This window comes from Parambassis ranga, chromosome 4, assembly GCF_900634625.1.
Source record: "Parambassis ranga chromosome 4, fParRan2.1, whole genome shotgun sequence".
Lineage (NCBI taxonomy): Eukaryota > Metazoa > Chordata > Actinopteri > Ambassidae > Parambassis > Parambassis ranga.
In genome coordinates this window covers 22920028-22943056 of record NC_041025.1, presented here as the reverse complement: position 1 = coordinate 22943056, position 23029 = coordinate 22920028, and the positions used below count along the sequence as shown (strand labels likewise).

Genomic DNA, 23029 nt, shown 5'->3' with positions numbered 1-23029 from the left:
GATAAGACAGAAATCAATGGGAAAAATGACATAAAGACATAGTGATGGTGCTCTCAGGTGTCTGAATTAATTCTTCACTGCGATATAAAGTCCTGCTCCGCTATGGAAACACCACAACTGTGCACAAATCAAGAAAACTCTTTGTTTGTGTGGAGAAGAGACTATTATATCATAAAAATATCCTTTGAGTTTCCAAAAATGTAACTAAACTAAACATCAGTCTAACTTTTGAGTGGCTGTGATAAACAGTGTAATTGTGATCATTTAATAAATATGATTTACTGCATATTCATAAAATACAAATTGACATCTGGAAAAAGTGTACATGTATCCACTACAAAAAGAACTTTTTTTGATCATCTGAACTCCTCAAATGTCCCCATCCTCACAAGTGTATTTCCTGGACATCATTAATGACCTTTTAAACGTCAGATGATTCACTCCTTGAGCCTTGGCCTGTCATCCAATTAACCAGCTGCTCGTTTGTTTCGCATTTGGTGGCATCTTTCAAAAGTTTAAGCCAAGATTCACACGGACTAACAAAATGAGTGCACACACACACACACACACACACACACACACACAGCTCCCACCATCCACGTGAAGAGTAAACAGGAGCTGAGTGGGCGTTCAGAGCCGTGCCTAATGCACAAGGATGAAAGATGTTGCCGTGTGGTTGAGAGCTGGTCTCTGTGATCCTGACAGGTTGGTCTTAACAATAATAAATCCAGAAAGACCACAAGTATGAATGAACACATGGATGAAGGGGGCAGCAGTGGAGTGAGAGAGAAAAATAGAAGCAGAAACAAGAGAGCCAGACAACAGAAAAATGAGAGGATTTGGTGAACAGAGAAAAAAAGTGAGTGGACGGAGGTTAAAGTTCTGGTAAACGAAGCTCCAAACAGACATCAAACAAACCAAAAAGAAAGAGTCTAAGAGATTTGTCATGACTTTATATTGGATGTTTACAGATTGTAGGCAAAGTGTAGGTTGAAAAAAAAGAGGAGAAATAAAATATCTATAAACTAAGACCACAACACGACAAAGCAAATGTAGGATTATAATACTGTAAAGAGACCTGATGTATCTCTTCTGGTCATGAAGTGTCGATGGCGTCTGCAACAGTTTCTCCAACAGGAGACTCCTCAGTGCTCCGATCCTGGTTTCAACCTCAGCATACACTGCAAGCACATTTTTTTTTTTTTTTTTTAAACACGGTGAAGCTTGAAATAATGTTATTTTTCCACTTAATAATTATTTATTTGTTCGTGTATACAAAAAAAAATAAAAAAAAGTTTACCTTTCTTGAAAACTGGGACCTCAGTGTTGCCGAAAAGAGATTTGGCTTTCTCATAGTCATTGATCACCACGTCATAATCACCCTGGAAAGGAAAGAAGTCACTTAATAGGTAATTATTTGAACTCATCAATCATGACACACACGCTGTGTATTTAAGCCTCTCTGGCTCCACCCTCTGGTTGACAGTCGCCCAAGCTGCGCCTTAAAGCAAATATACAACACAAACAGGGGATCCACAGCAGAGGGAACGCTTTATGAAAAAGAGCTGAAACTTTGACATGACAATAACTACAAAGCATCAGGGGACTTTTTAAAATAGACTGAAGCAACCAGGCTTCTGGGTGTTAGTAGAAAATGAGCTCAACAAATATTTATACAGTGTTTTTTGTGTTGCATATTATGTATTTTTTGGGTTGGTGTTAGGAGGGATAAGTGAAAATAAGGTGCCACATGTCTCAGGGTCCATTAGGGTTTATAGAGGGTTGGTTTCAGATTATTTATTTACCAAGAACCATCAAGCCACAGGACAGGACAGTGAAAGCATCTTTTCTCTGCTCCCATATTTTTAGACTGTCCTGTTATGATTTGACGAGGCTTTTTCAACAGCAGATTGAAAACGATAGCATCACAACAACATGTCTGTTCAGCTTGTCGAAAACCTAATACAAAACACAGACCGCTTGAGGCACTTCACATTGGTGTTTGTGAAAGTGGTTCTGTTGTCGTACTCGTTTGTGCAGAGTACCTTCTGAATGTTGCGCTCAATGTTGAGCGGCAGATTGAAGAGGAACTTGAAGCGCTGCAGGACATTGAGTGCGTTGCGTGTGGAGTCGGCTTTGTCTTTCCGCCCCAGGACCTCCTGGAACAGAGTATCTGCAGTATCGCTTGCTCCTACGAGGAAGACAGAGCGAGAGCGAAGGAGGCAGGAGAAAATGAGAAACTGAGATCCTATATAAATAAATGTTGATACCACATTTCCCTCTTATTGCTGGTCTCTGGTTTTTATCCTTCTCTGGATGTTATTTGACAGAGAGAGAGAGAGAGAGAGAGAGAGGAGCAGGAGGCGTAGTGACTGAACTGCTAAGGGAGAAAGTGACAGCTATCTCAGGCTTCAGGCAGGCTGCTTGGTGAAACCTTTGTACAGCTTAGGTCTTCGTGGGTGGCCTTAGATGTGCCGTCAATAGAAAAAAAACTCGAGATCCTCTAATCAAAACAAAAGCCCTACCCCCAAAACAAAATCCCTGAAGGAAAAACAGCACGAGAGCAAACAGAGGAATATTTTTCACTCAGCAATATGAGTGAAGGGGCTTTTCTCTGGGCCATTTTCTGATTGGCTGACTGGGGTTTTTGGTGGTGAACAGTGGCCTGGACCCATTGGCCCATTGGCCCTTAGGTTTAAGTTGTAGGGATGAAAGCTGTGTCTGGCTGGGAGATTTATTTACACTGGACTCCGGGAAAAGGACCAGCTCATTGACCAGCAGTAGCATTACCACGTATGACACAAGTGGGCACATAAATTCTGGTGAGAAATCTGTCCGCTAAAGTGAATTTGTGTCTGGTGTGATGGTCTCTGGCTGCCTCTTCTCATCCATCTGCTATTTGAATGTTTAATATGTTCATTGTAATTGTTATTTAATGACATGTCCTACATATGTGTAGGTAAACTCACTGTTGAGGATGTTTTCTAGTCTCTGTGTCATTGATCCCTCCACCTTCTCTGTCCCGTCAGATTCCAACCTCTGATGGATGGCTGGAAAACAAAAAAGAAATCCAAAATAATTCGTATCATCACAGACAAAATACATTTAAAATAAAACCAGAAGAATTCATGTGAAAATTATTTTAGGTTCCCAACAATGTAGACAGGAACATTTTCAATTTCAGGAACCGAAGGTAAAATAATAAACAGGCCCTACCCCAGTGATAGATGAGAGATAACCTCTCTGCTGTTCCACCCACAGATGCTGCTATTGAACCCCCCCCCCCCCCCCCCCCCCCCCCCCTCCATCCTGAGCCCATTCCCACGCAATATGGACCTGACCTTGTCCCCGTGGTGACTGTACCGCATCAATTCACCTAACCACAGCACAGTTCGGTGGTCTTGGGACATTTGGAGCCCTCTGACCTGAAGGTAATGTGAATCTAAAATGTTTCAATTGTCTGAAAAATAACATTTGGGAAAGAACAGAGCTGGAGGTCTTTTATGCCAAAAAATACTGTTGTAGATGTGGGGAAGGCAGGAATTCTCCGATGGCTTGTATCCATCACTTAGCATGAAGAGCTTAACGCGGGAGAGGGAATTTAAAAAGAGGGAATGAGCAGAGAAAACAGGCGGGAGTGTGGTGGGGCTACCCCAGTGAATAAATAAATGGTGTGCAGTAGTGGGCAGCCGGGTGGTGAGAGGTGCAGTGTGGGTTTATTGACAGAGCCGGAGAGAGGTGGAGAGGGTTTAGGAGACCTTTGCATACATACTTGAGAATGGACTCAAATATGCAACAAGGAGACGTCCAAAGAATGCAGTTAGGAAAGATAAGATACTCTCAGTTTCCTTCTCTCCATGTCCTTGTCATCCTTGCTTCTCCCACAGTTGTTCTACTACACATACAGGCTGTTAGCAGAGCTTGACGGCAGAGGGAGCGGGAGGCAAAGCGAAGGGGGAGAGCTCTGTAAATAAATATGTGGGTCCATTCTGACAGACAGAAGCCTCAAGGCAGGGACTGAGGTATTCCTCAAACACACTGTTCAAACATGCCATTGCCTAATCGGCGTGGACGTCTCTGGCCCCGCTCTTGACCAGCAGAGAATGTGGCCAGATGCAGGTTGGGACAAAAGCATGCAGATGTGGGAGTGTGTATGAAAAAGCAGAGGATTGATAGGGCCGAACACAAAGGCAGACGCACACAACAGCTCTGCTTCGTGTCTCTGCACTCCCCCTCTGCCCTGCTGCCAGCTGTGTGTCCTCTGCATCTGTCACACACTGAGGGGGCTGATGACATCACGGCTAAACTAAACATCAGGTCAGGGTCCAGATAACACACGTAGCCAGGAGCTGAGGAAGAGCCGCAGCTCCTGCTTCACTTCCTGGAACCATTGAGGGGAAAAAAAAAAGAAAAGAATAAGAATAAAAATACAGTGTCCCTGGTTTCTAAAGTTGGAGATGTTTTGACTCCTGCTGGGGCTGGGGACTCGGGTAATAGGCCCTGGGAATCTGGCATTTTTGGAACACGGTAGCCGTTCCGTTTCCTGCATTACTGGGAGACTTCCTTTTCACACAACAATGAAAAACCTCGAATTTCAACATTTTAGTAGCAACAAACCACGAGTCCCTGACAGACTGTCAGTCAGTCAGTCAGCTGGCCAGAATGTCTCCAACACAGGGCTCAAGTTGTCACTCAGGGTCTGTGACCAAACAGCTGCTGTGGCCAAAAGCTTCCATCTCTTTCACCAGTTTGTGTTGGTTCACATGAAGTGTTTACAGAAACATTTTTCTTACTGTAGAAAAACACCATTATTACATGAATAAAATTTGTAAGTGCCAGTGGTATAAGCAGCAGTACTGTCAAATAGAAAACAATTTTAATTCACAGTAACAGTGCTTGAAATGACCTTTTTCCCACCACTTGCTCACTTGGCCACATCATCAAGGCTAAAAGTAAATCCAGAGCCTCCTACCTATGCCACAAAATCTTGTCTGACCATGCATGGACAGAGAAGAGTGGGCTAAACTTTGTTTCGTGAGTTAAGAAGGAGCCCTGTTCATTGTTGTGTTTTTTGGCATGAGGGAGCAACACGTTCCCACTTTCTCCTGTAATTATTGGTTCACATCTTTCCCCAGATCTTTCTGCAATCCAGAATATTTGTTAATAAATGATCAGAATCCAGTGTCCAATGTTTAAATGTAAAAGACAGGATGCTAATCTGGCTCTAGTTCGTCTGCAAATCATTTGGGATCATCCTAAGGCAGGAGATCTCCGACTTGTTTCTCACTAAGTGTATGATCTGCAGACCCAAAAGTGTACATTAAAAAGAAACATGGGATTTTCTTTTGCCATTTCTGTTGGAGATGTTTAGCTACACTGGAGAGCAATTAGGAGGCAATTAGTGCGGACAAGAAAATGAGAGGGGAAAGTAAAAACCTGAGCCCTGTTTGCTCCAAACATTTTCTATCCGCCTCATTTCTTCTCTCACATTTGGCCTCTCTTCCTTGTTTCCACCTTGCCGGCAGCAGTGCACTTACATTATGAAATAACTCCAGTCTTCTATTAAAGTCATCAATAATAATCTCACATGCAAGCAGAACTGAAAATAAACAGGAGGGGAAACCAGAATGTCATGACGGTGACTGAGAGGGCTGGAAGTAAAACACAGCACATTCTGAACTACATGAACACACAGGCTCCCTGTTAATTTCTGTTTTTTTCACGGTTAATTCTTACAGCCTCTTCTCAGGTAATGTTCATTTGGGCTGACTCAGAACAACAGAGACTTGCCAAACACGGCAGAGAAACAAAGAAAGGATTCACAGATTCTCAGACAGCTGTGCTAACCAGGCCTGGCAGTGAACTATTGCAGAGCTGTCTCGGCCACTAGCTGCGTGCCGCCTGGTATGTCGGTTTGGCTGACTGCACCTAGTGTACAGAATATCTCCACTTGTGCTATCCATTCTGGGCCACGGCCTCATTTTTTTTATGATTGAGAGCCAAATCTTGGCCCAAAAAGGATGCTGCAGGGCTGTAATGAGTCATAATGAGAAGACAGGAGTGAGGAAGTTTAAAAAATTAACTTTTCTGTCATGCTGCTGGACCAAATATGAAGTGGGAGAAAAGGAAATGGTGCATTCACCGTGAGCCTTCAAGATAATATTGCCATACTTACAATGGACCCTGTTGGGCTCAGATGCCATCACAGAAACAAATGAATGACAAGGGAAACTAGGTGAAGCCCAGTGGAGAATTGTCACACCCAATAAAATAGAAGGTTCAAGACACACACTTTGGAGATGCATCATTTAAAGTTGAATTACTGATTTTGTTTATCTACTGGGTTAATATTCTGAACAGATACATAACATTCTGAAACACATTTTAATCCACCTGGTAAAGCAAATACAACATTCACTCTTCCAGTGAAATATCTGCTCCATTAGCTGCTAAATGCTCCACTACGTTGAGTAGCTACGGCAGTTTCTAACTGTGTGTACTTAGGTAATTTAAAGATGGTGGATTGAGCTGCCACACGGGAAAATCAAGGAAATGAGTAAAGAAGTACAAAAGGTACAGCACGTGGACCTCAACAGTGTTGCCAGACACTGCTGAAACATCAAAACCACCCTAAAAACAACTAGCATGATGATCAGCATACATCAGACCTGGGCAAAGCACGGCCCGCGGGCCACACCCGGCCCGCTTGCGTCTTCATTGCGGCCCGCGGACCGTGCACACAATATTAAACAAAGGCAGCAAAAGTCAGCTGTCAGCACGGCATTACCGGTAACGTCTTTCCAACCCTCCTTGTCTCTTCCACGCTGCTGTACTGCTTCATCCCATCTACTCTCTGGAGAGACACGGTCGCTGTGTACACTTTAAAAATGCTGCGCGACTATTCTGAAATGTACGGTAAAGCACACAGAAACTCCACGGGGCATTCAGATGTCACCGCGGTGCTGCAGCCGACATGTTTCATCGTCATCTGCTCTTAAAAAGCTCAGATCTTGCCCGACTTTCAGAACTCTGGGATTTGCTACTTTAACTTTGAGTCTAATGGTTTTCTTCTGTAAAAATATCTTCACATCATCTATGCTGCTCTGCACTGTGTGTGTGTTTCAACATACAACCAGCACACACTCAGAGCAGACATGGACACACACAGAGAGGACAGAGGAGGAACCAGTGAATGACAGCAAGAGATTCTTACAATGATGAAAATGGAACAGGAGCATATTTATAAAGGTAGATACTGTGCCAGTGGTCTCCAATTTATTATTTATGACAAAATGTGGCCCTTTGCTTTTCTTACGGAAGTCTATGTGGGCCTAGCAAAAAAATAATTGCCCACCCCTGGCATAGACTGTGCAATGTTAGTTTGCAGCTACATCACTTCCAGAGGCTGAGGTACTGAACAGAACAAACCCTAGCTGGTCAACTCTCCCATTAACCTTGCTCTCTAAGAGAAGAAGAGAATGACAAGAGCAGAAACGGACTGAGTGCAGACTAAATGCTGCATTGACTCACTATCCCATACATACCCACCACATACAGTGTTGTTTCCTAACATGCAGTCCGAAAATGCTCCCATAAAACAGTTGTTCCAAAGAAGGAAGGAGAGGAACTGCAGCCGTCTAATCAGGCCCAGATATATTATACTCAGGCCCAGAAAATTCTATGTAGTCTCATAGGTCATAAATCATCAGTACAGAGTGTCCTTTTGGAGTCACAGGTCACTTGAGTCCTTGCATGGTGCACTGCTTCCTCCATCCCCGGAGACTGTACATTTCCCATTGGGGCAGTGGGCACACAGTAGGCACGCTCAGTCTGAACGTGAGAATGACTGCGCATTGTTCCCATTGGTCATATTGGGGCTGTTATCAGCACTATCAGGCCTAATACTCTGGCTCACATTGTGTTGGGCTGCTCCGTTTATTTAGATTCAGCCACTAACAATGAAAACATTGCCTCTCTTCCAACCGGGGCACAAACATACGGAAAGCAATAATAATAATGATGGAGGCCGAAAAGTGTACGTATAAATAGTAAGGGGAAGTAACTGAGTGGCTATGGTGGGAGCAGAGAGTAAACAGACAAAAGTATGAATGATGAAGTGAACAATTGATTTGAGGTACCTGGCAGAGCGACAGCAGTCAGTCTCTGCTACCTTGAAATCTTTGTGGCATGTGAAGGTCAACGAGTGTGTGTGTGTGTGTTTATATCCACTTTTCAGAGTCTAGTGAGTCTGTGTGTGTGACAGGTGAGAGCTGATCTCATTTTGATGAAGGTGAATTACCCATGTTGTGGTTGGCTGGTGTAACTGTAGTACAAAGTGTAGGCTTTTCACACAGCGTCCAAATGAGCCTCTTTAATCAGCGGCTGCTAAACCACATGTGTGCAGAGGGAGGGGGGGGGGGTCCAACAATGTGCACACTTTCCAAAAATCAAGAGCTTTTTTTTTCTGGACAGAGATGAGGAGTGATGATTTGAAAGTTTGTGTATTAATTGTGGGTCCATTTGGTACAATTCCACAGAACACAGAAATGTGTTAATCCCTCTCACCTGACAGAGCATCCTGCGCCTCGAAGAACGTACTGAGGCCTCCTTTCACGTAGGCCAGACTCCCCTCGTTTTTCTTTGTAGCCTGCTTTTTCAGGTTACTGGCAGCAATCTTCAGCTGCTCAAAGCTGTGGAAACAGCCAAATAACACTGCCATTACAAACATTGACATCAACATTTTAATATCTTGTTTCGTGCACCCAACGTTTCAAAACATATTTATGAGAGGAAAAAAAAAAAAGAAATCCTAAAAAAGGTTCTTCAGTTTTGTACAGGCATGTATTTCTGTATGCAGAGAAGATCAAAATAATCTGGATATATACATGTGCAGACACTGTGGCTACGTGTGTCTGTGTGTCAGCCTCCTGAGTGAGGTTTCCTCCTCAGGAAGAAACAGTCACCCAGTGAGGTCCAAACAGAGGCCCCCCCTGGTCATGTTGGATCCTGGGGGTCTGGGTTACTGGAAGGCTAAGCAGGGGTGGGGGGGGGGGGGGGGGAGGAAGCCAGGAGAGTCCAAAATAACTTTCCTCTGCCCTGACATGACAGTCTTTTGGATCAGCAGCAGGCTGCCCTGTCAACATACCTTAAAAATAACCGACTGGTGATGAGATGAGTTATTGTCATCATCCAACAGTCTGCACCAAAGGACCTTTTATTTTACTTACATCAATTACTCTCTCTATTAACTGACTAATCAATTAATTATTTAATTTGTAACATGTAAGCCAATTGTAAAAACAAAAAAAAAACAAAAAAAACACAGAGATTCTGACCATTAGGAGTCGAAAAATCATTCAAAATTAACTTTTTAGAATATGAGCTTATTTTTGCCTAAAACTTTAAACCACTCTCTACAACCAACAGTTGTGAACAAGGTGAATTCTCATGGATTTCACCAGTGACTGCACCTGGCAACAAGACCTTAAAGACAGCAGACCCTTCTGACAGGGCACAGCAACAAGGCAGCAGCACTGTTCAGCACAGTTACCAGGTCACATCCTTTGTTTTTGTTGCAGTGTGGAGTCAAACTAGTGAGAATAAATCTGGATCAATGATTTGTTTTTACATATTTCTGATTTTAACTTTACAATAAAATAAACAATGATATGCCCAAAGAAAGATAAGCGTTTATTATGAAATTCCATTCCTATTGCATCACTTTTGCATGCACGTGTTTACATTTAAAACTGTACCAGTAACCTGATCCTGTCTTCAGACCTTAAAGTCTTAAACATGTGCGGACCTCCAGTGGATCTATCCTTTTACAATCTCAGCAGTGTTGTAGGTATGTTATATTCTGCTTCTTCTAGTTTCTTAGCAGACGGCTATATATTGTTTGTAAGTTGATGATTTCCTTTGTATTATATTCCATTCATTTTCCTAAGGGCTGACTTATTTAATTGCAGTATTAACTCTTAAACGGGTATATTTAGTTTATGAAACTGTTAAATTGTGCTACTTTATGTACTGTTTGATAGAACTAGTTGTTTGTGGTTCAGGTGCACTGTCTGAGGTACCTGGAGCTGTCCTGCGTACCACAGCCGTGCTTTCCGTCTCAGTAACAACAGCATCACCGACCTCACTGGCCTCCACTTCACCCTGAACTATTTCCTGGTTCAACCATCGAGGCTCGGCTGGCTGAACGTGTCCTTTAACAAAATCTTGCACATCGATCCTGTAGGACTTCAGTATAATCTATCTATAGTCTATAAATAGACTATAATCAGTATATTAAGTGAAAGTTTCTCTTTTTACGATGCTCTCAGACTTCCTCTGTATTACTGACTGGCTTTATTTGAACGCCAGTTTACGTACCTGCATGTGAGTCTGTGCAAGCACTGCGTGTTTTGTACCTCCATGTCAACTGCATCTGTAACCTGTCGGACGTAGATAAGCTGGGACAGCTGGGGCGCCTCACACTGCATGGGAATGCCATTGCATCTGAGAACAACTACAGGTAAAAGGCTCATCTGTATGCTGACGCAACACCCAGTATACAAAACACCGGTGTCAGGCACGTAAAGGCTGAGAACACGATGTTATTGAAAGGGCAGGAGTTTTGGTGTACACACTGTAACCTACCAACAGAAATACTGAGACAGGTGCTCTGAAAATCAAAAGACAGAATTTTTGACTGGCCTTAAATGGCACAGGCTACTTTGGGGTACCTGCACACCTGAACCACAAACAGAGGTTTTCCTTTAATATCTGCATTTACACATCATCAGCTCGGCTGCTGGATTCAACATAGTGTCTATGAACTTGTGTTTTTTTAGGCGGCATGTGATTGCTGCCCTCCCTCCGCTGAAGAAGTTGGACTTCAGCGCTGTGACAAATCGTGAGCGGGCCATGGTAGATATCTGGTGTTCAAAACCTCATCATGGCAAGACCTCCAGTGAAAATACTCTGCAGTAATGATTTCTAATTAAAGTGTTCATCCTCCTCACAAATCTAATTCTCATCGTTATTACATTATTATCTTCTCGAGTGGGATTAGAAATGAACATTTCAGCAAAAACAAGCCGAGATTGACTCACTTGTGACCTGCAGTCATGTGACAACTATGCAAAATGTTTTTTAAAGGTTGTAAAGATGGATTATTTAATATCAATAGCATGTGGAGCTTGTTCCACCAACCCCTGTGGGCTTTTAGATCAGGCACAAAGAGGGACCTACTTGGAGCCTGCATGGTTTTCTATGAGGTACCAGGTGGCAGAGAAGTTCTCACTGGTAAAGTCTCCACTCATTCCAGGAAATATCAGCTCGATGTCCTTTTGTGGAATTTTGCCCCTGGAAGAAGATATGAAAGGTGGATTAATAAAAAAAAATGCACACCTTTGCAGGACATACAGTATTTCTATGTCAACACTCAAATTGTGCATTACAGAATCTGTGGAAAATAAATGGTGAAACAGCCTTTTAATGTGATTTAAGAGGTTAGGTTTTCCAGCAGGGGGCAGTATGCAGCCAGGAAGCACTGAGGCTGGGAGAGCCTGGCGTGGGAAGTGCAGCATGTGACGCCTGGATGCCCCTGGAGGACCCAGCACTCATTAGGGAAGCTTGATCTCTACTAATGACCTGTGGCCTACACAAACCAAACCCCCACCACCACCACCACCACCCACTCAGCAGTTACACACACACGGAACAGTACATAAGTCCGTGTAACACAAACTCCGTCTACAAGGACACACTTGGTGCACTGAAAACCAGAAGGCTCATACACAGACACACTGATTAATACATATGAACAACTTTTTATTTAACAACAGCATCTCTGGAGGTCTTTGCAAATAAGAAACAACTGATTACTACTAATTCTATAAATGTGCTGTGTGTTAAATTTTTGTTTATCTGTGAGCTAATGCCTAAACCCCCCTGACATAAAGCCTAAAGTAACATGAGGTACGTGCACGTGAGAATTTCTTTTAAAATAATTTAGTTTTAAAATAAGATATAATTGAAAAACTTTTCAAAATAAGAAAATAATTAGGCATAAAGTACGGTGGTATGCTAGAATTTAGACTATGTAAGTAATGCTGACATAAACTTGTTATGCTAGCAATATATAACAGTGATGCAGCACATTATGCAACTAATTACAGTGCCAAAGTGATCAATAATCGGTGGAGGGTGACACTCTTCCACACGTTTAAAAGCTCTTAACATGGTCAGTTAGCATGAAAGGTTTTTACTATTTAACCCTCTGCAGGCCTGAGGTGTTGTGGGGGGGGGGGGTAGGGCACCTTAAATTTTATAGGTGGAACTAATTAGTGATTAGTGAACTGTCTTCACTTGTTAGACATAACTGGGCCAAGTATTACGTTATAAGCAGCTGGTGCAAACAGCTACAGCTGAATAACCTTCCAGTCACATCACTACACAAAAATGACACAGCCGCACAGACAGAGCAGGCAGGAGCGATGCTTTTAACGAACCAAACATCTCCTCCTTATTCATGTGCTCGTGTAACACAGATCAATTCTGACTGCTGGTGCACTGATAGCGCGCTTATATGTTGGGGGGCTGGATGTGTTTAATGCATCCCTGGGTAGCGAATGGGAGTGAATGGGTCTTGTCTCTGGCCACGAGCGGTCACTTGCCCCCGGCCCCTTCCAAGCCAAACAAACACTAACCCAGAAACGCCAGGACTTGACAACACAAACTATACATTACAACTTGTGCGCTCCCAGCCAGGAACGTGGGAGGCAGCACCACGCTGCCTGGTCTGAGGGTGGTTTACATGCATGTGGGTCTGCTGCTTTAGTTCGCTTTATCGTCGTCCTTTCTGCTTTAAACACAATGATTCTGTTTCCACTCCCTGTGCGGAGCGGTTAGAGGCTGTTCAGCCATCGCAGTGTTGGCATAATATTTCAAACGCCAGCATATGGGGAGAGTTTGTTTCTGTTTAGGGATGTAAACCATGACTCGATGACTGGAGCGCTTGTGTTTATGGCAGTGTGATTGTGCTGAGCGATTTTTCTTGGTGTGTGTTCACATGTTCTCGGCCCCGTACTTGTCTATATCGATGCCCAATGGATTGCTGGGTCGCAGGGAGAGGGGGGAGATGCCTTTGTTGCGGTCCGTCCTCATGTCGTAGTAGTTCAACTCATCCACCCACACCGCAGACTGCTCCAGGATACCTGCAGGACAGGGCACAGGACAGACGGGGACACAGTCACTAACCTTTTCCCACAGATGTGCTGCCATAAATACAAGCACATAATAAAGCAATTCACTTTAACTTCAGTCATTTCACATATTTTTTCTGTACTTTATAGCATGTTGATGCTTTTTAAAGAGCTCTATGATAAATAAATAAGACTCAGAAACTCCTACCTAACTTCACAACACTGATGCAACATAAAGAAATATTTTGCTTGGAGTTTTACACATTTTACACTAAAATCTGAAGCTTCATTTAACTTTATCATAAAACTGTAATCATGCATCAGAATGTTTCAATTTAAATAAACATCGTTAGTTAAATTTTATTTTAGCAACATCGTTATTGTGTGGTCAACTTCAGCAAATCACACGTGTCCCGGCGTTTTCATCCGGTTTTTTCTCAGAATGTTTCAAGTACAATAAACACCGCTGGTTCATTTTGGAAACATTATTGACGTGTGGTCAGCAAATCACAAATGCCTCAGGGGCTTCATTCTCCGAAATTGTGTTTTACATTTGTTGTTGTCAAAGCGTTACACACTATGTTTTGTATATTTAGAATATATTGTTCCTATGAAAACTCTCATTTTCTTCTAATATGTTGTGTGTGTGTGTGTGTGAACATAAAACATGGATGAAGCTGTACAAAAAAAAAAAACAATATGAGGCCAAATTTGACACCAGCCAACCACAAAAAGTGGGTAAAAAAATTCAGATTTGTGTAATTATATCTACAAATAAGCATATTATACTTGGGAGCTATTTGTACTGGATGAAACAAAAGTGACTTTCAGTGTCCACCGTAACTCCCTTGAGCTCAGCAAATCAAATCAGAGGAGCTGGTCTTCGGATTTTTCACGTGGTGACACATTGCTGATCTTAAGCCACAAAGAGGAAAACATGGCTGACGGTATTGAAGACACCTGTCCTGAAAGCATGATGCAATATAAAGGGCAGTAAAAAAAAAAAACCTGATTGTGGACACTGTACAGTCCTCTTTGGAACACAAGTGGAAATTCCTGTCTACATTTCTTTAACTTGCATTTTTGCCATTTTCATGTTATTGACAATAAGTGAACTGAACAGAACATAAACGGTCTCTTGAGTCTTACCGATCCTCTCCGGCCTGAGCAGTTTGAATGAGACCGTGGAGGTGCCGAGACCTCCCGACTTGGTGGTGACGATGATCTCCCCCTTGTCATCTTTGGCCGGACCCACGCGGCACACTATTTTGCTGGCTGACATCCACTCGGCTGTCAGCAGGCAGTTGTGGCCGCAGATCGACAGACCTGAGACGGAAAGGTGAAAAGGGTGAGAGATACAGACACACCGTGACGGAGCAAATAAACAAAATGTAGCGCAGACACACACACAATATATAACAAGAGGAGCTCACTCAGACAGCACTGATGTCTATCAACAAGTTCAGTCCAACTGCCATTAAGGGTCAAAGTTCAAGTTGGGGTCACGATGGGTGTGGGTGGCCTTGATCTTCCTTCCTCTCACTCAGCTCCTCTAAGCCAACGTGTGTCACTTCAGTGCTAAGTGGCTCATTACTAGCACAACGTGCACTCTGCACTCACATCTGTCAGCCTCTTTTTATACCCTTTGAATATTATTCGGGCACTAGAAGACAGACACAGCCATTACTCTGACATTTCCAGCTGAGGAGATTCACAACGTTTCACACGTGTGTGTGTGATCAAACATTACAAAAGCCTGCAAGAGCTGATCAACAAATAGCCCATAAAACCGTGAATAATATGCCCATTAGGGCCCCATTTCCTGCCTCTGTTCTCTACTGGCCACTTTGTTTGAATACATAAGCACTCACACACATTTGTGCATATCTAATTGTCTAATTCCAGGCCCCAGGGACATTCATGGTCAGAAATAGACCCCATATCGCTGGCCAGTGTGTACGGCTTGCCAAGTGTAGAGCAGAGCACAAGTCCTTTGGACAGCTCCCCGCTTCTTTCGCCACCTCCACTAAAAATGACAGGAGCAGGGACATTTCTATTTTTCAATAAATAATAAATATATTAATAAAGATTTTGAATATTTAGGACATTTCATTGTCTGGAAGAGCTGTGGAAAAGTTATTTGTCACACAAACATGAATTTCACAAGGTGTATATAATCTAAAGAGTCATTAATTAATTTAAATGTATATAAAAATATAAAAATAAATCATGTTAACAATTTAAAAAAAACATGTGATTTTTGTTTAAATTAATTTAAAGAAAAATAAAAATTAGACAGCCCGATAAAATTAAAAATTGCCTGTAATGTATATAAAAAAAATACATTTTAATAAAAAAAAAATATGTTTTTATTTTATGTAAGTAGTGAATACATGTTGAAATTCTTTTTCCAGAGGGGAAGAAATAAGGTATCCTGTCCTGTGCGATATATATATAAACAAAAGCAAACATTACTACAGTGTGCTTGAAAAGGGGGCTGCTGTGGTTAGCTGATGGATATGTTAATTAAAAACATTAATACAGCTGAAATCATAAAAAAAACCCAAAGCAGCCACATTCTCTCAGCATCAGTGTCCCTCTTCAAACCAGTGACTGCCAAAAGAATTACTATTTACAGTAACGCAAAGAAATGTTAATTACAAAACGTCTGTGTGTTTATCTTGACATATTTATATCTACATATATGCATATTTTAGCAAGTAAAAATAAGAAAAACATGACAAAGATAAATATGGATGTCACTCCCCATGAAAATCAATATTGTGTAATGAAAATTAAACAAACGCAGAACATTTTACAGAGGCAGAGCTGTAGACCTGTGCGGTTAGCTGTGTAGTTATAAATGCATTACCGATGAGGTCAGCCGGGCCCGTGCCCAGGTTCTCTCCACGGATGGTGACTTTGGTCCAGGCTGCACCCTCCTTGGGCGAGATGCCTGTGACCAGCGGGGGCTGACGGGCACGGGACATGATGGCCTGAGGCGAACTGACCGGATCAATCAGCACCTGGAAAAAAAAGACAAAGAGAGGTAGACACGGTCAGTAACACAGAACTCTGCAGTGACAGAGACGAGACAGAACATTAATCAAAAGTTTTAATTAGTGTAACGAAGACCGATCAATACTCTAAATAGTTTTATTATTGCAAGTTAAATAACTTAAATACAATAAAGTCTAGGGACATCAACAAATCTGTACAGCAAACATCAACTAAACCCAAAATTCCAGCACTTATTGAGACGCTGAAGATCGCCTTTACGCCAAAAGGATGAAGGATTCATCACACACAAACTTATCCTAATAATCAATAATTCTAATCGACTTTTAATGGACACCCAGGAAAACAGATATTTAGGTTTTATAACCGAGTGGGGAGCAGCGTTTGGCTGGCAGCTCGAGTTAATTTCCCACCCTGTAGGTCCACAAACAACGTATGCATTGCAGCAGTTATCTCTCAGATAATAGGAAAAATAGAGAGGGGAGCCAAGAATGAAGGAGCAGACAGAGAGCAGGGAGGAAAGGAAGAATGTAAACCTCACAGCGCAGGATAAATAAACCTGGCCTCCCCCAATCATTCCACATAAGCCCACACAATACTGTACAGATTATGGTACCAAAGAAGGAGCACCCATGCAAATCAGTTCACGTTGGGTCTGAGTAAAAGGAAGAGCGAGAAAAGGAAAGATTCCAAATGAAAAAATGAAAGGATGTATTTCAGCAGCACAGATGTTTGCTAATAAATTACTGCCAGGTCTCAAAAAAAAAAAAAAAAAAAGACCAATCGAGCCTCTCTGAAGCAGCTTGAGAGACGCTTCCGCCCTTTTGCTCCACAGCCAAAACACGTTCTCCACAAACAATGCAGGAGTTCACACGGACCGGACCTTCAGCCAGTTCAGAGCGGTAATCCTTTGCACAGTAATACGGTCACTAATTACACGTAGGTGTACAAATTAGATGCAATAAGATTCTAACAGAGCCTCTAACATGAGAGGAAATAAAAACTGACAGAGCACAACATTGATTAGTCTACATGTTAAAGACACTTTCCTGTAACAAGTCAAACGCCTACAGCTGACACTGTGTCTACAACAGCCGCATGCACCAGGTTTAGGGCAGCAGCTTATGAATGAATCTATTGTTTGGTTTAATATTAGCTGAATCTGGGAAAATCACCATTGACAAAATGATAAAATACAATTTTTGTTTACCAAATGGGAACAGAAACAAAGATGATGGGGTAAAATATTCTTTCATAACTCATTATTAATTGTCCTTAACAGAACACTAATGTGCATTCATGAAGTTTAAATGATTAGAATGTCACATGCAACAGACACCAGTGGGACAGCAGCACCAACAGGAGCCTATCTCCAATGCTATCTGGGTGGAAACTCCCCCCTTCACACCTCTCTGCTCTGACATTTAAGGGTTAACAAGAAACCTCCAACGGGATTTACCTTATGTTGTTGCTGCTGCCCTGCGCTTGTCAGAGGAAATGGAGGGTCTATGGATCTGACATGAAGATGATAAGAGGTTAACAGGCCTAAAACAAGAGCCGGGTATATCCCTCATCAATCCCACATGTTTGCAGTGGGAGTGGTGAGGGGCTCTTTATTTTGTATAATTCTAATTCTGCTTCCAGGAGTGTTTCTATGCTACCCCCCCCCCCCCCCCTTAATGTTGGAAATACACGTGCACAAACACACAGATAGCCAGCCTGCCCACACACACACACACACACACACACACACACACGCTGGGCAGAATGACAGCTCAGCTAGGTTGCGTGCGAGGGGCCCGAGCTGGTGTTGTGTGGTCTGTGTGTATGCGAGTTGTGGAAGGATCTGCAAAGAGGTCTGGGCAGTGTGTGTGTGTGTGTGTGTGTGTGTGTGTGTGTGTGTGTGTGTGTGTGTGTGTGCGTGTGTGGTCTGGGTGTGTGGTCTCTGGCGCGGGCCTGGGGAGAGCCTGCTGACGGCTGGGATGAGAAAAGAGCCGCTGTGTTTACTTTACTCTGGGGGCTGTGCATGGACACGGGAACACTGCCCAGACCCCTCTCTGTAACACACACACACACACGTGTACACTCACATGATGCATCAAGTCGCACACAAACTAAAGCGACTCTTGCACAAGTTTTATGTCATGCACCATCACAAATACCCTGAAAACAAGGTAATAGAAACTATATACACGCCGAGGCCAAACTGTGAATGATTTTTTCCTGAACAGGAAAACAAAAGATTTCTGAACTGGAAACCTATGAAGTAGGCAGCACTCTTCTCCGAAGGGATAAACCTGCAGGGGGCATTAGAAGATCCCCATAAGATCACACCCCACGCTCTTGCTGATCACTGCAGGCTGAAGCGAATCGATGACAAACAGATTTAACCTCTTTCCTCTTGCTCCTTGCTCTTCCAGCAGTGATGCTGTTAGCCACACGCCCCCCACCCCTAAAATGGCAGGTTTGTTTTCCTTAGAGGCCGACTAACGAACAGCAGGGTTGGCTCTAATCTGCATGGTAGCTGTGGAACTCTGAGGTTTGGGATCTTCTTGCTTTGCTGTGACCACCCTTCCTTGGCTCAGGGCTGCAGCTCGCAGACACAAAGGACAGACTTCATTAAATCTCTAAACAAATCATTTTGTCACATGAAACCATTTCATTTTAACATATCCCGGTACAAAAATGCTGTGTTTATAAAGTTTATTTTTATATTCTCTTTTACCAGACAGAACATTTAATAAGTCCATTTCAGCTGAGAGGAATCTTTCATTTTCCATTCAAGAGTAAATTATTTTTTACTTGTTTCATATTATGATCAATGGCCAATATCTAATAAAATACTAATTATATGTTATAATATCCTTTAATGGTACTGTTCATTGTTAGTAGGGGTTAGCAAACTTTACCCGATACTTAAGAAGAACCTGACAGCAAATCATTCATTTGGACCCCTGGTGTGAATTATTAACATAATGTGATAAAAGTTGAATTAATACACATATACTTGTGATTTGTTGGTAATTATTTATAATGAAAACATGATTTTTCTCTGTGTTGTGTAATTTTACATATTAAACTGGCTGATGAATTAAAAAATACCCGATTAATTTATAGAAAAAGGCAATTACTTATTAGTATGTTCCTGAACCTTATCAAATCTTCTCTCCCTATTTTCTGTATCATAACAAGGGTGAATCATGAAGGGATTAATAGTTCTGTGTTGCTGAGTCAGTTTTTATTCCTGTGCCACTGTGAGCATTTTATACTCGATAAGTGCCTTGAGTGTGTGTTTCCAATTCTTAAAATGAGGCACTCCGTGTAACAAATGAAAAAGTACAGGGACAAATCAGATGCTACTGAGCAGACTGCTCCACCATATGAACACACGGCTATGTCATGAATAAGGTGTTCATACCTTATATCATCTGCACCTCTGAGCTCAGAGGTGACTCACATATGGCAGTGATTTCTGTGTGAAGGTGTAAGAGAGAGTGTGATGGGTTTACTGGGCACAAAGGGACCCATTTAAACAGCTCATCACCCTCAACCCCCTCCATCATCCATCAGAGAATCTAACTCACACACACACACACACACTAACACATTTCACTCTTCAACATTACACAAACACCAGATTCCATCAAAGATCCCCCCTCGACTCTTCTGAATGCACAGAGCCGGCCAAACATCACCCAGCTTGAGATGACTGGCCTGATCACACAGGCAGGGTGGAGCTTTAAACAATCCTCCTCAGTGTTCACTCACACCCAGGCCACCACATGCCCCTAAGATGTGGAGAGGGTAATGCAGCTGATAGCCAAAAATTGACCATAATGTGTGTCGACTGTATCAAATTTCAAATAAATGGATTGCATTAGCATGAACTGTGCAGGCTCTGTTTAGAAGCAACTCTGTGACTGACCAGTCACAGAGTTCCTCCACAGTGAGTCAGCATCTCCAGTCTCAGCCCTCATGGAGACTCTTCCGTGACAGAGAAGGAGGACAGAGTGATCAGATGTGTGTGCCTTTGGCTCACTATCCTACCATCGTGCCGTCTGCCCACAGGGTTTGTTATCTTTCGGGCTATCTGTTTGTTTGTTTGTCAGTCTCAAGTGCTTTGCAGAGTTATGCCTAATGAAGTGAAGTCCCCAATTTCCCATATAAAAGTCCTGTACCAATAAACAGAAAAATGAAGTATATGCCTACAAATGCAGGAAAATGTTTTCAGAGGATTAAGACGCTGGAGACAGACGGCTCTGCCCAATGTCATGGTGAAATGGAGCAGTTTGAACCTTCATGAGGCTTTAACACTGCTGCCCTGGCTAAACACATCTCCACCAGCGTGAGAAACATCCACATATATAACTTATACACTGCAGCCAACAATACAAAACAATACACTTAATATTTTTAGTATTAATTTTGGTTGTGTATGCACAGAGTAATGACAAATATTTGACAGAACTCCTTTTTCTGTTAATTCTAACCATCTAATAACAAAAAATATCCATTTTACTCTAGTTAATGAAACAAAAATGACACAAATGAAAAAGTAATTGTATAAGTGCATATTTGGTACTGGTGTTAAAACCAAAAAGAAACTGTACTTTATCTCATGCAACAATTAAATGTTTTGCTCAACGTGAAATGTGTTTATCAAACAAATGATTATCTCAATTTCCCAGAGCTAACGCCTAAAGCTTCATACTCCTTGTTTTGTCTGACCAAAGAAGCATTTTTAATGAACACAGAACACTAAGAAAATGCTAATTAGCAATTTTGCACCGACTTGTCAAGGTGAAACAAGTGGCACATGAAACAATAATAGTAGACAGACAGCATCTTACAGCCTGTCCTTTTCCTTTTTTTTTTTTTAGCTAAAGCCCCCTCTGTCCATCTAAGCATCTGTCCACCCAGGTCTGACTGGGTCACAGAAACCATAATGTAAAGACCAGTGGCCCAGCAAGCCTGTCAGCAGGAGGGGGCTACCAGGTGGAACAGACAGTGGAGAGCAGACATGGGTAAAGGGAGAAGCGTTGCTTCACAAACTCGGCTTGTCACCCCGAAGGTCTACAGAGCAGCAGCACTGACAAAAAAGCCTCAAAAAAACACACAACCCACCACATTCCACCAAAACAAACAAGCAGGGCCACCCAAAATTTTCAATTAGAGCCCCAGGAGGGGACAGGAAATGGATCAGTGTAGCCTTTTCCCCCCGCCAACACAAATCCCCCCGCGCCACCATCCCCCAGTTTAGGACTACTGACTTTGAGGAAGTGAGGGAGAAGTGATACACAGAGCTCTGTAGGTTCTAACCGCGGAAGGATGATGGACAACATATTTTTAGGACATGGCGCCAGCCCGCTATTGACTTGTCAATCAATTGCTCTCTAATCATTGAGTTAAACAAACACACATGGGATACCATTTACCTGGGAGGAAAAAAAACGATTTAAAGAAAGTATGTTATGACAATATTTAATAAATGTACACAAGAGAGGGATTATAGACGCTTAGGCTCTCTTCTGTTTGAAAACACCACATTTAATGAGGATGAGGTGAGATAAAATGTTTATACAATAACAGGGAGGACTGTAGGTCTGTTAAATAATGTAACGTAATAATGTTTGGAAAATAGAAGATAATTGTGCAGCCTTAGCTGGAACAGTGCTTTGTTCGTCTCTCACTAGATATGAATTAAATAGACATGCGAAACTAACTTAACGTAATGTTTATGTACATGACACCACAATAAAATTTTAAAATTGATATCGTTGGTAATTAAAAGCAAACCCAAACACTTCAAATCAATCTTATCCATAGACGCTAAGGAGAGAAGTCAAGGTTTAAAATGCCAAAAACGTACTGGAAGGGGATTCTGGTCATATTTGTCAGCAGGCCAAATAAAAAAAAAATGTGAACATACATTTCCAATACTGATTAGCTGCATGTCTGTTGAATAATAACAGAAAAACATCTTCATATTGATATGTAATCATGGCTCCTAAATGGATTTATCTCGAACAAGCACACTGTTTATGTGACGAAAGAGCAGGAAAATCATTTTTTTCCCCACATGCCTTGTTAATTAAATTGGTAGCCTGAGGGAATGTTACAGTAAAACAATTAGCGAAGAGGAAGAGCTGACATCCAGCCAACAAGGCATTGTTGCCAGTGATAAACAAATAACTTGGTTCAGTGCAGTCAAGACTGAAAACTGTTTTACTTGTAATCAAGTGGCTCCATGGAACGTCATTAAATACCAATAGTTTACCTCTTACACCCAATGATCTCCATTATCTCTCCCTTAAAATATTTCAATGTTTATTCTCATCACTGTGTCCTAAAATCTGCCTTTTTAAATCATATGATGTCATTTGGTGAGACATTTTTTTGTGTGTGTGTGTGTTCAATCCATTTGTAAACAAGTATAATCAAATATAATGTTTTCCAGGTACAATCAAAGTTAGCGGGGCAGATATTTAACCCTATTACTGCAACGGCTTAAACATTATTAACATTATTAGAAGCAAACAAAAACAAAACTTGCTATACAGTCATCACAATCACACTACATGGTCTGCTTCATCACAACAATCCAAACAATAAACAAGCAAAAGATTGGAGAGTTACTGCTTAATATTTTAGGTCAATAAGATAAAAAATATATTGCAAAGCTGTTCATGGCTTCATCCCTATGATGTGCCACATAAACATCACGTTCTTTAACTGATAGAAAACCAAGTCTGGCTCGGCTAATTTCGTTTTTTTACTATTATCGTGGTGCAAAATGGAATTCGACACGTTTTCCAGTT

At 41.9% G+C, this 23029-nt stretch overlaps 1 protein-coding gene across 2 annotated transcripts in view; it reads right to left on the bottom strand.

Annotated features, from left to right (window-relative positions):
• exoc2 (exocyst complex component 2) overlaps positions 1-23029 on the bottom strand; it is a 38722-nt gene that overhangs the window by 15317 nt on the left and 376 nt on the right. The window contains exons 2-10 of one of the 2 annotated variants that reach the window (XM_028404094.1): positions 16066-16219; positions 14343-14519; positions 13079-13205; positions 11239-11352; positions 8566-8690; positions 2970-3050; positions 2046-2191; positions 1301-1382; positions 1079-1181 (exon numbers count right to left, since the gene is read on the bottom strand). In XM_028404094.1, the coding sequence (XP_028259895.1) occupies positions 1079-1181; positions 1301-1382; positions 2046-2191; positions 2970-3050; positions 8566-8690; positions 11239-11352; positions 13079-13205; positions 14343-14519; positions 16066-16183 (1073 nt within the window). In that variant the 5' untranslated portion in view covers positions 16184-16219. Of the gene's footprint in view, positions 1-1078; positions 1182-1300; positions 1383-2045; positions 2192-2969; positions 3051-8565; positions 8691-11238; positions 11353-13078; positions 13206-14342; positions 14520-14626; positions 15407-16065; positions 16220-23029 lie in introns of those variants that run through there. The other variant, XM_028404095.1, reaches the window with a different exon arrangement.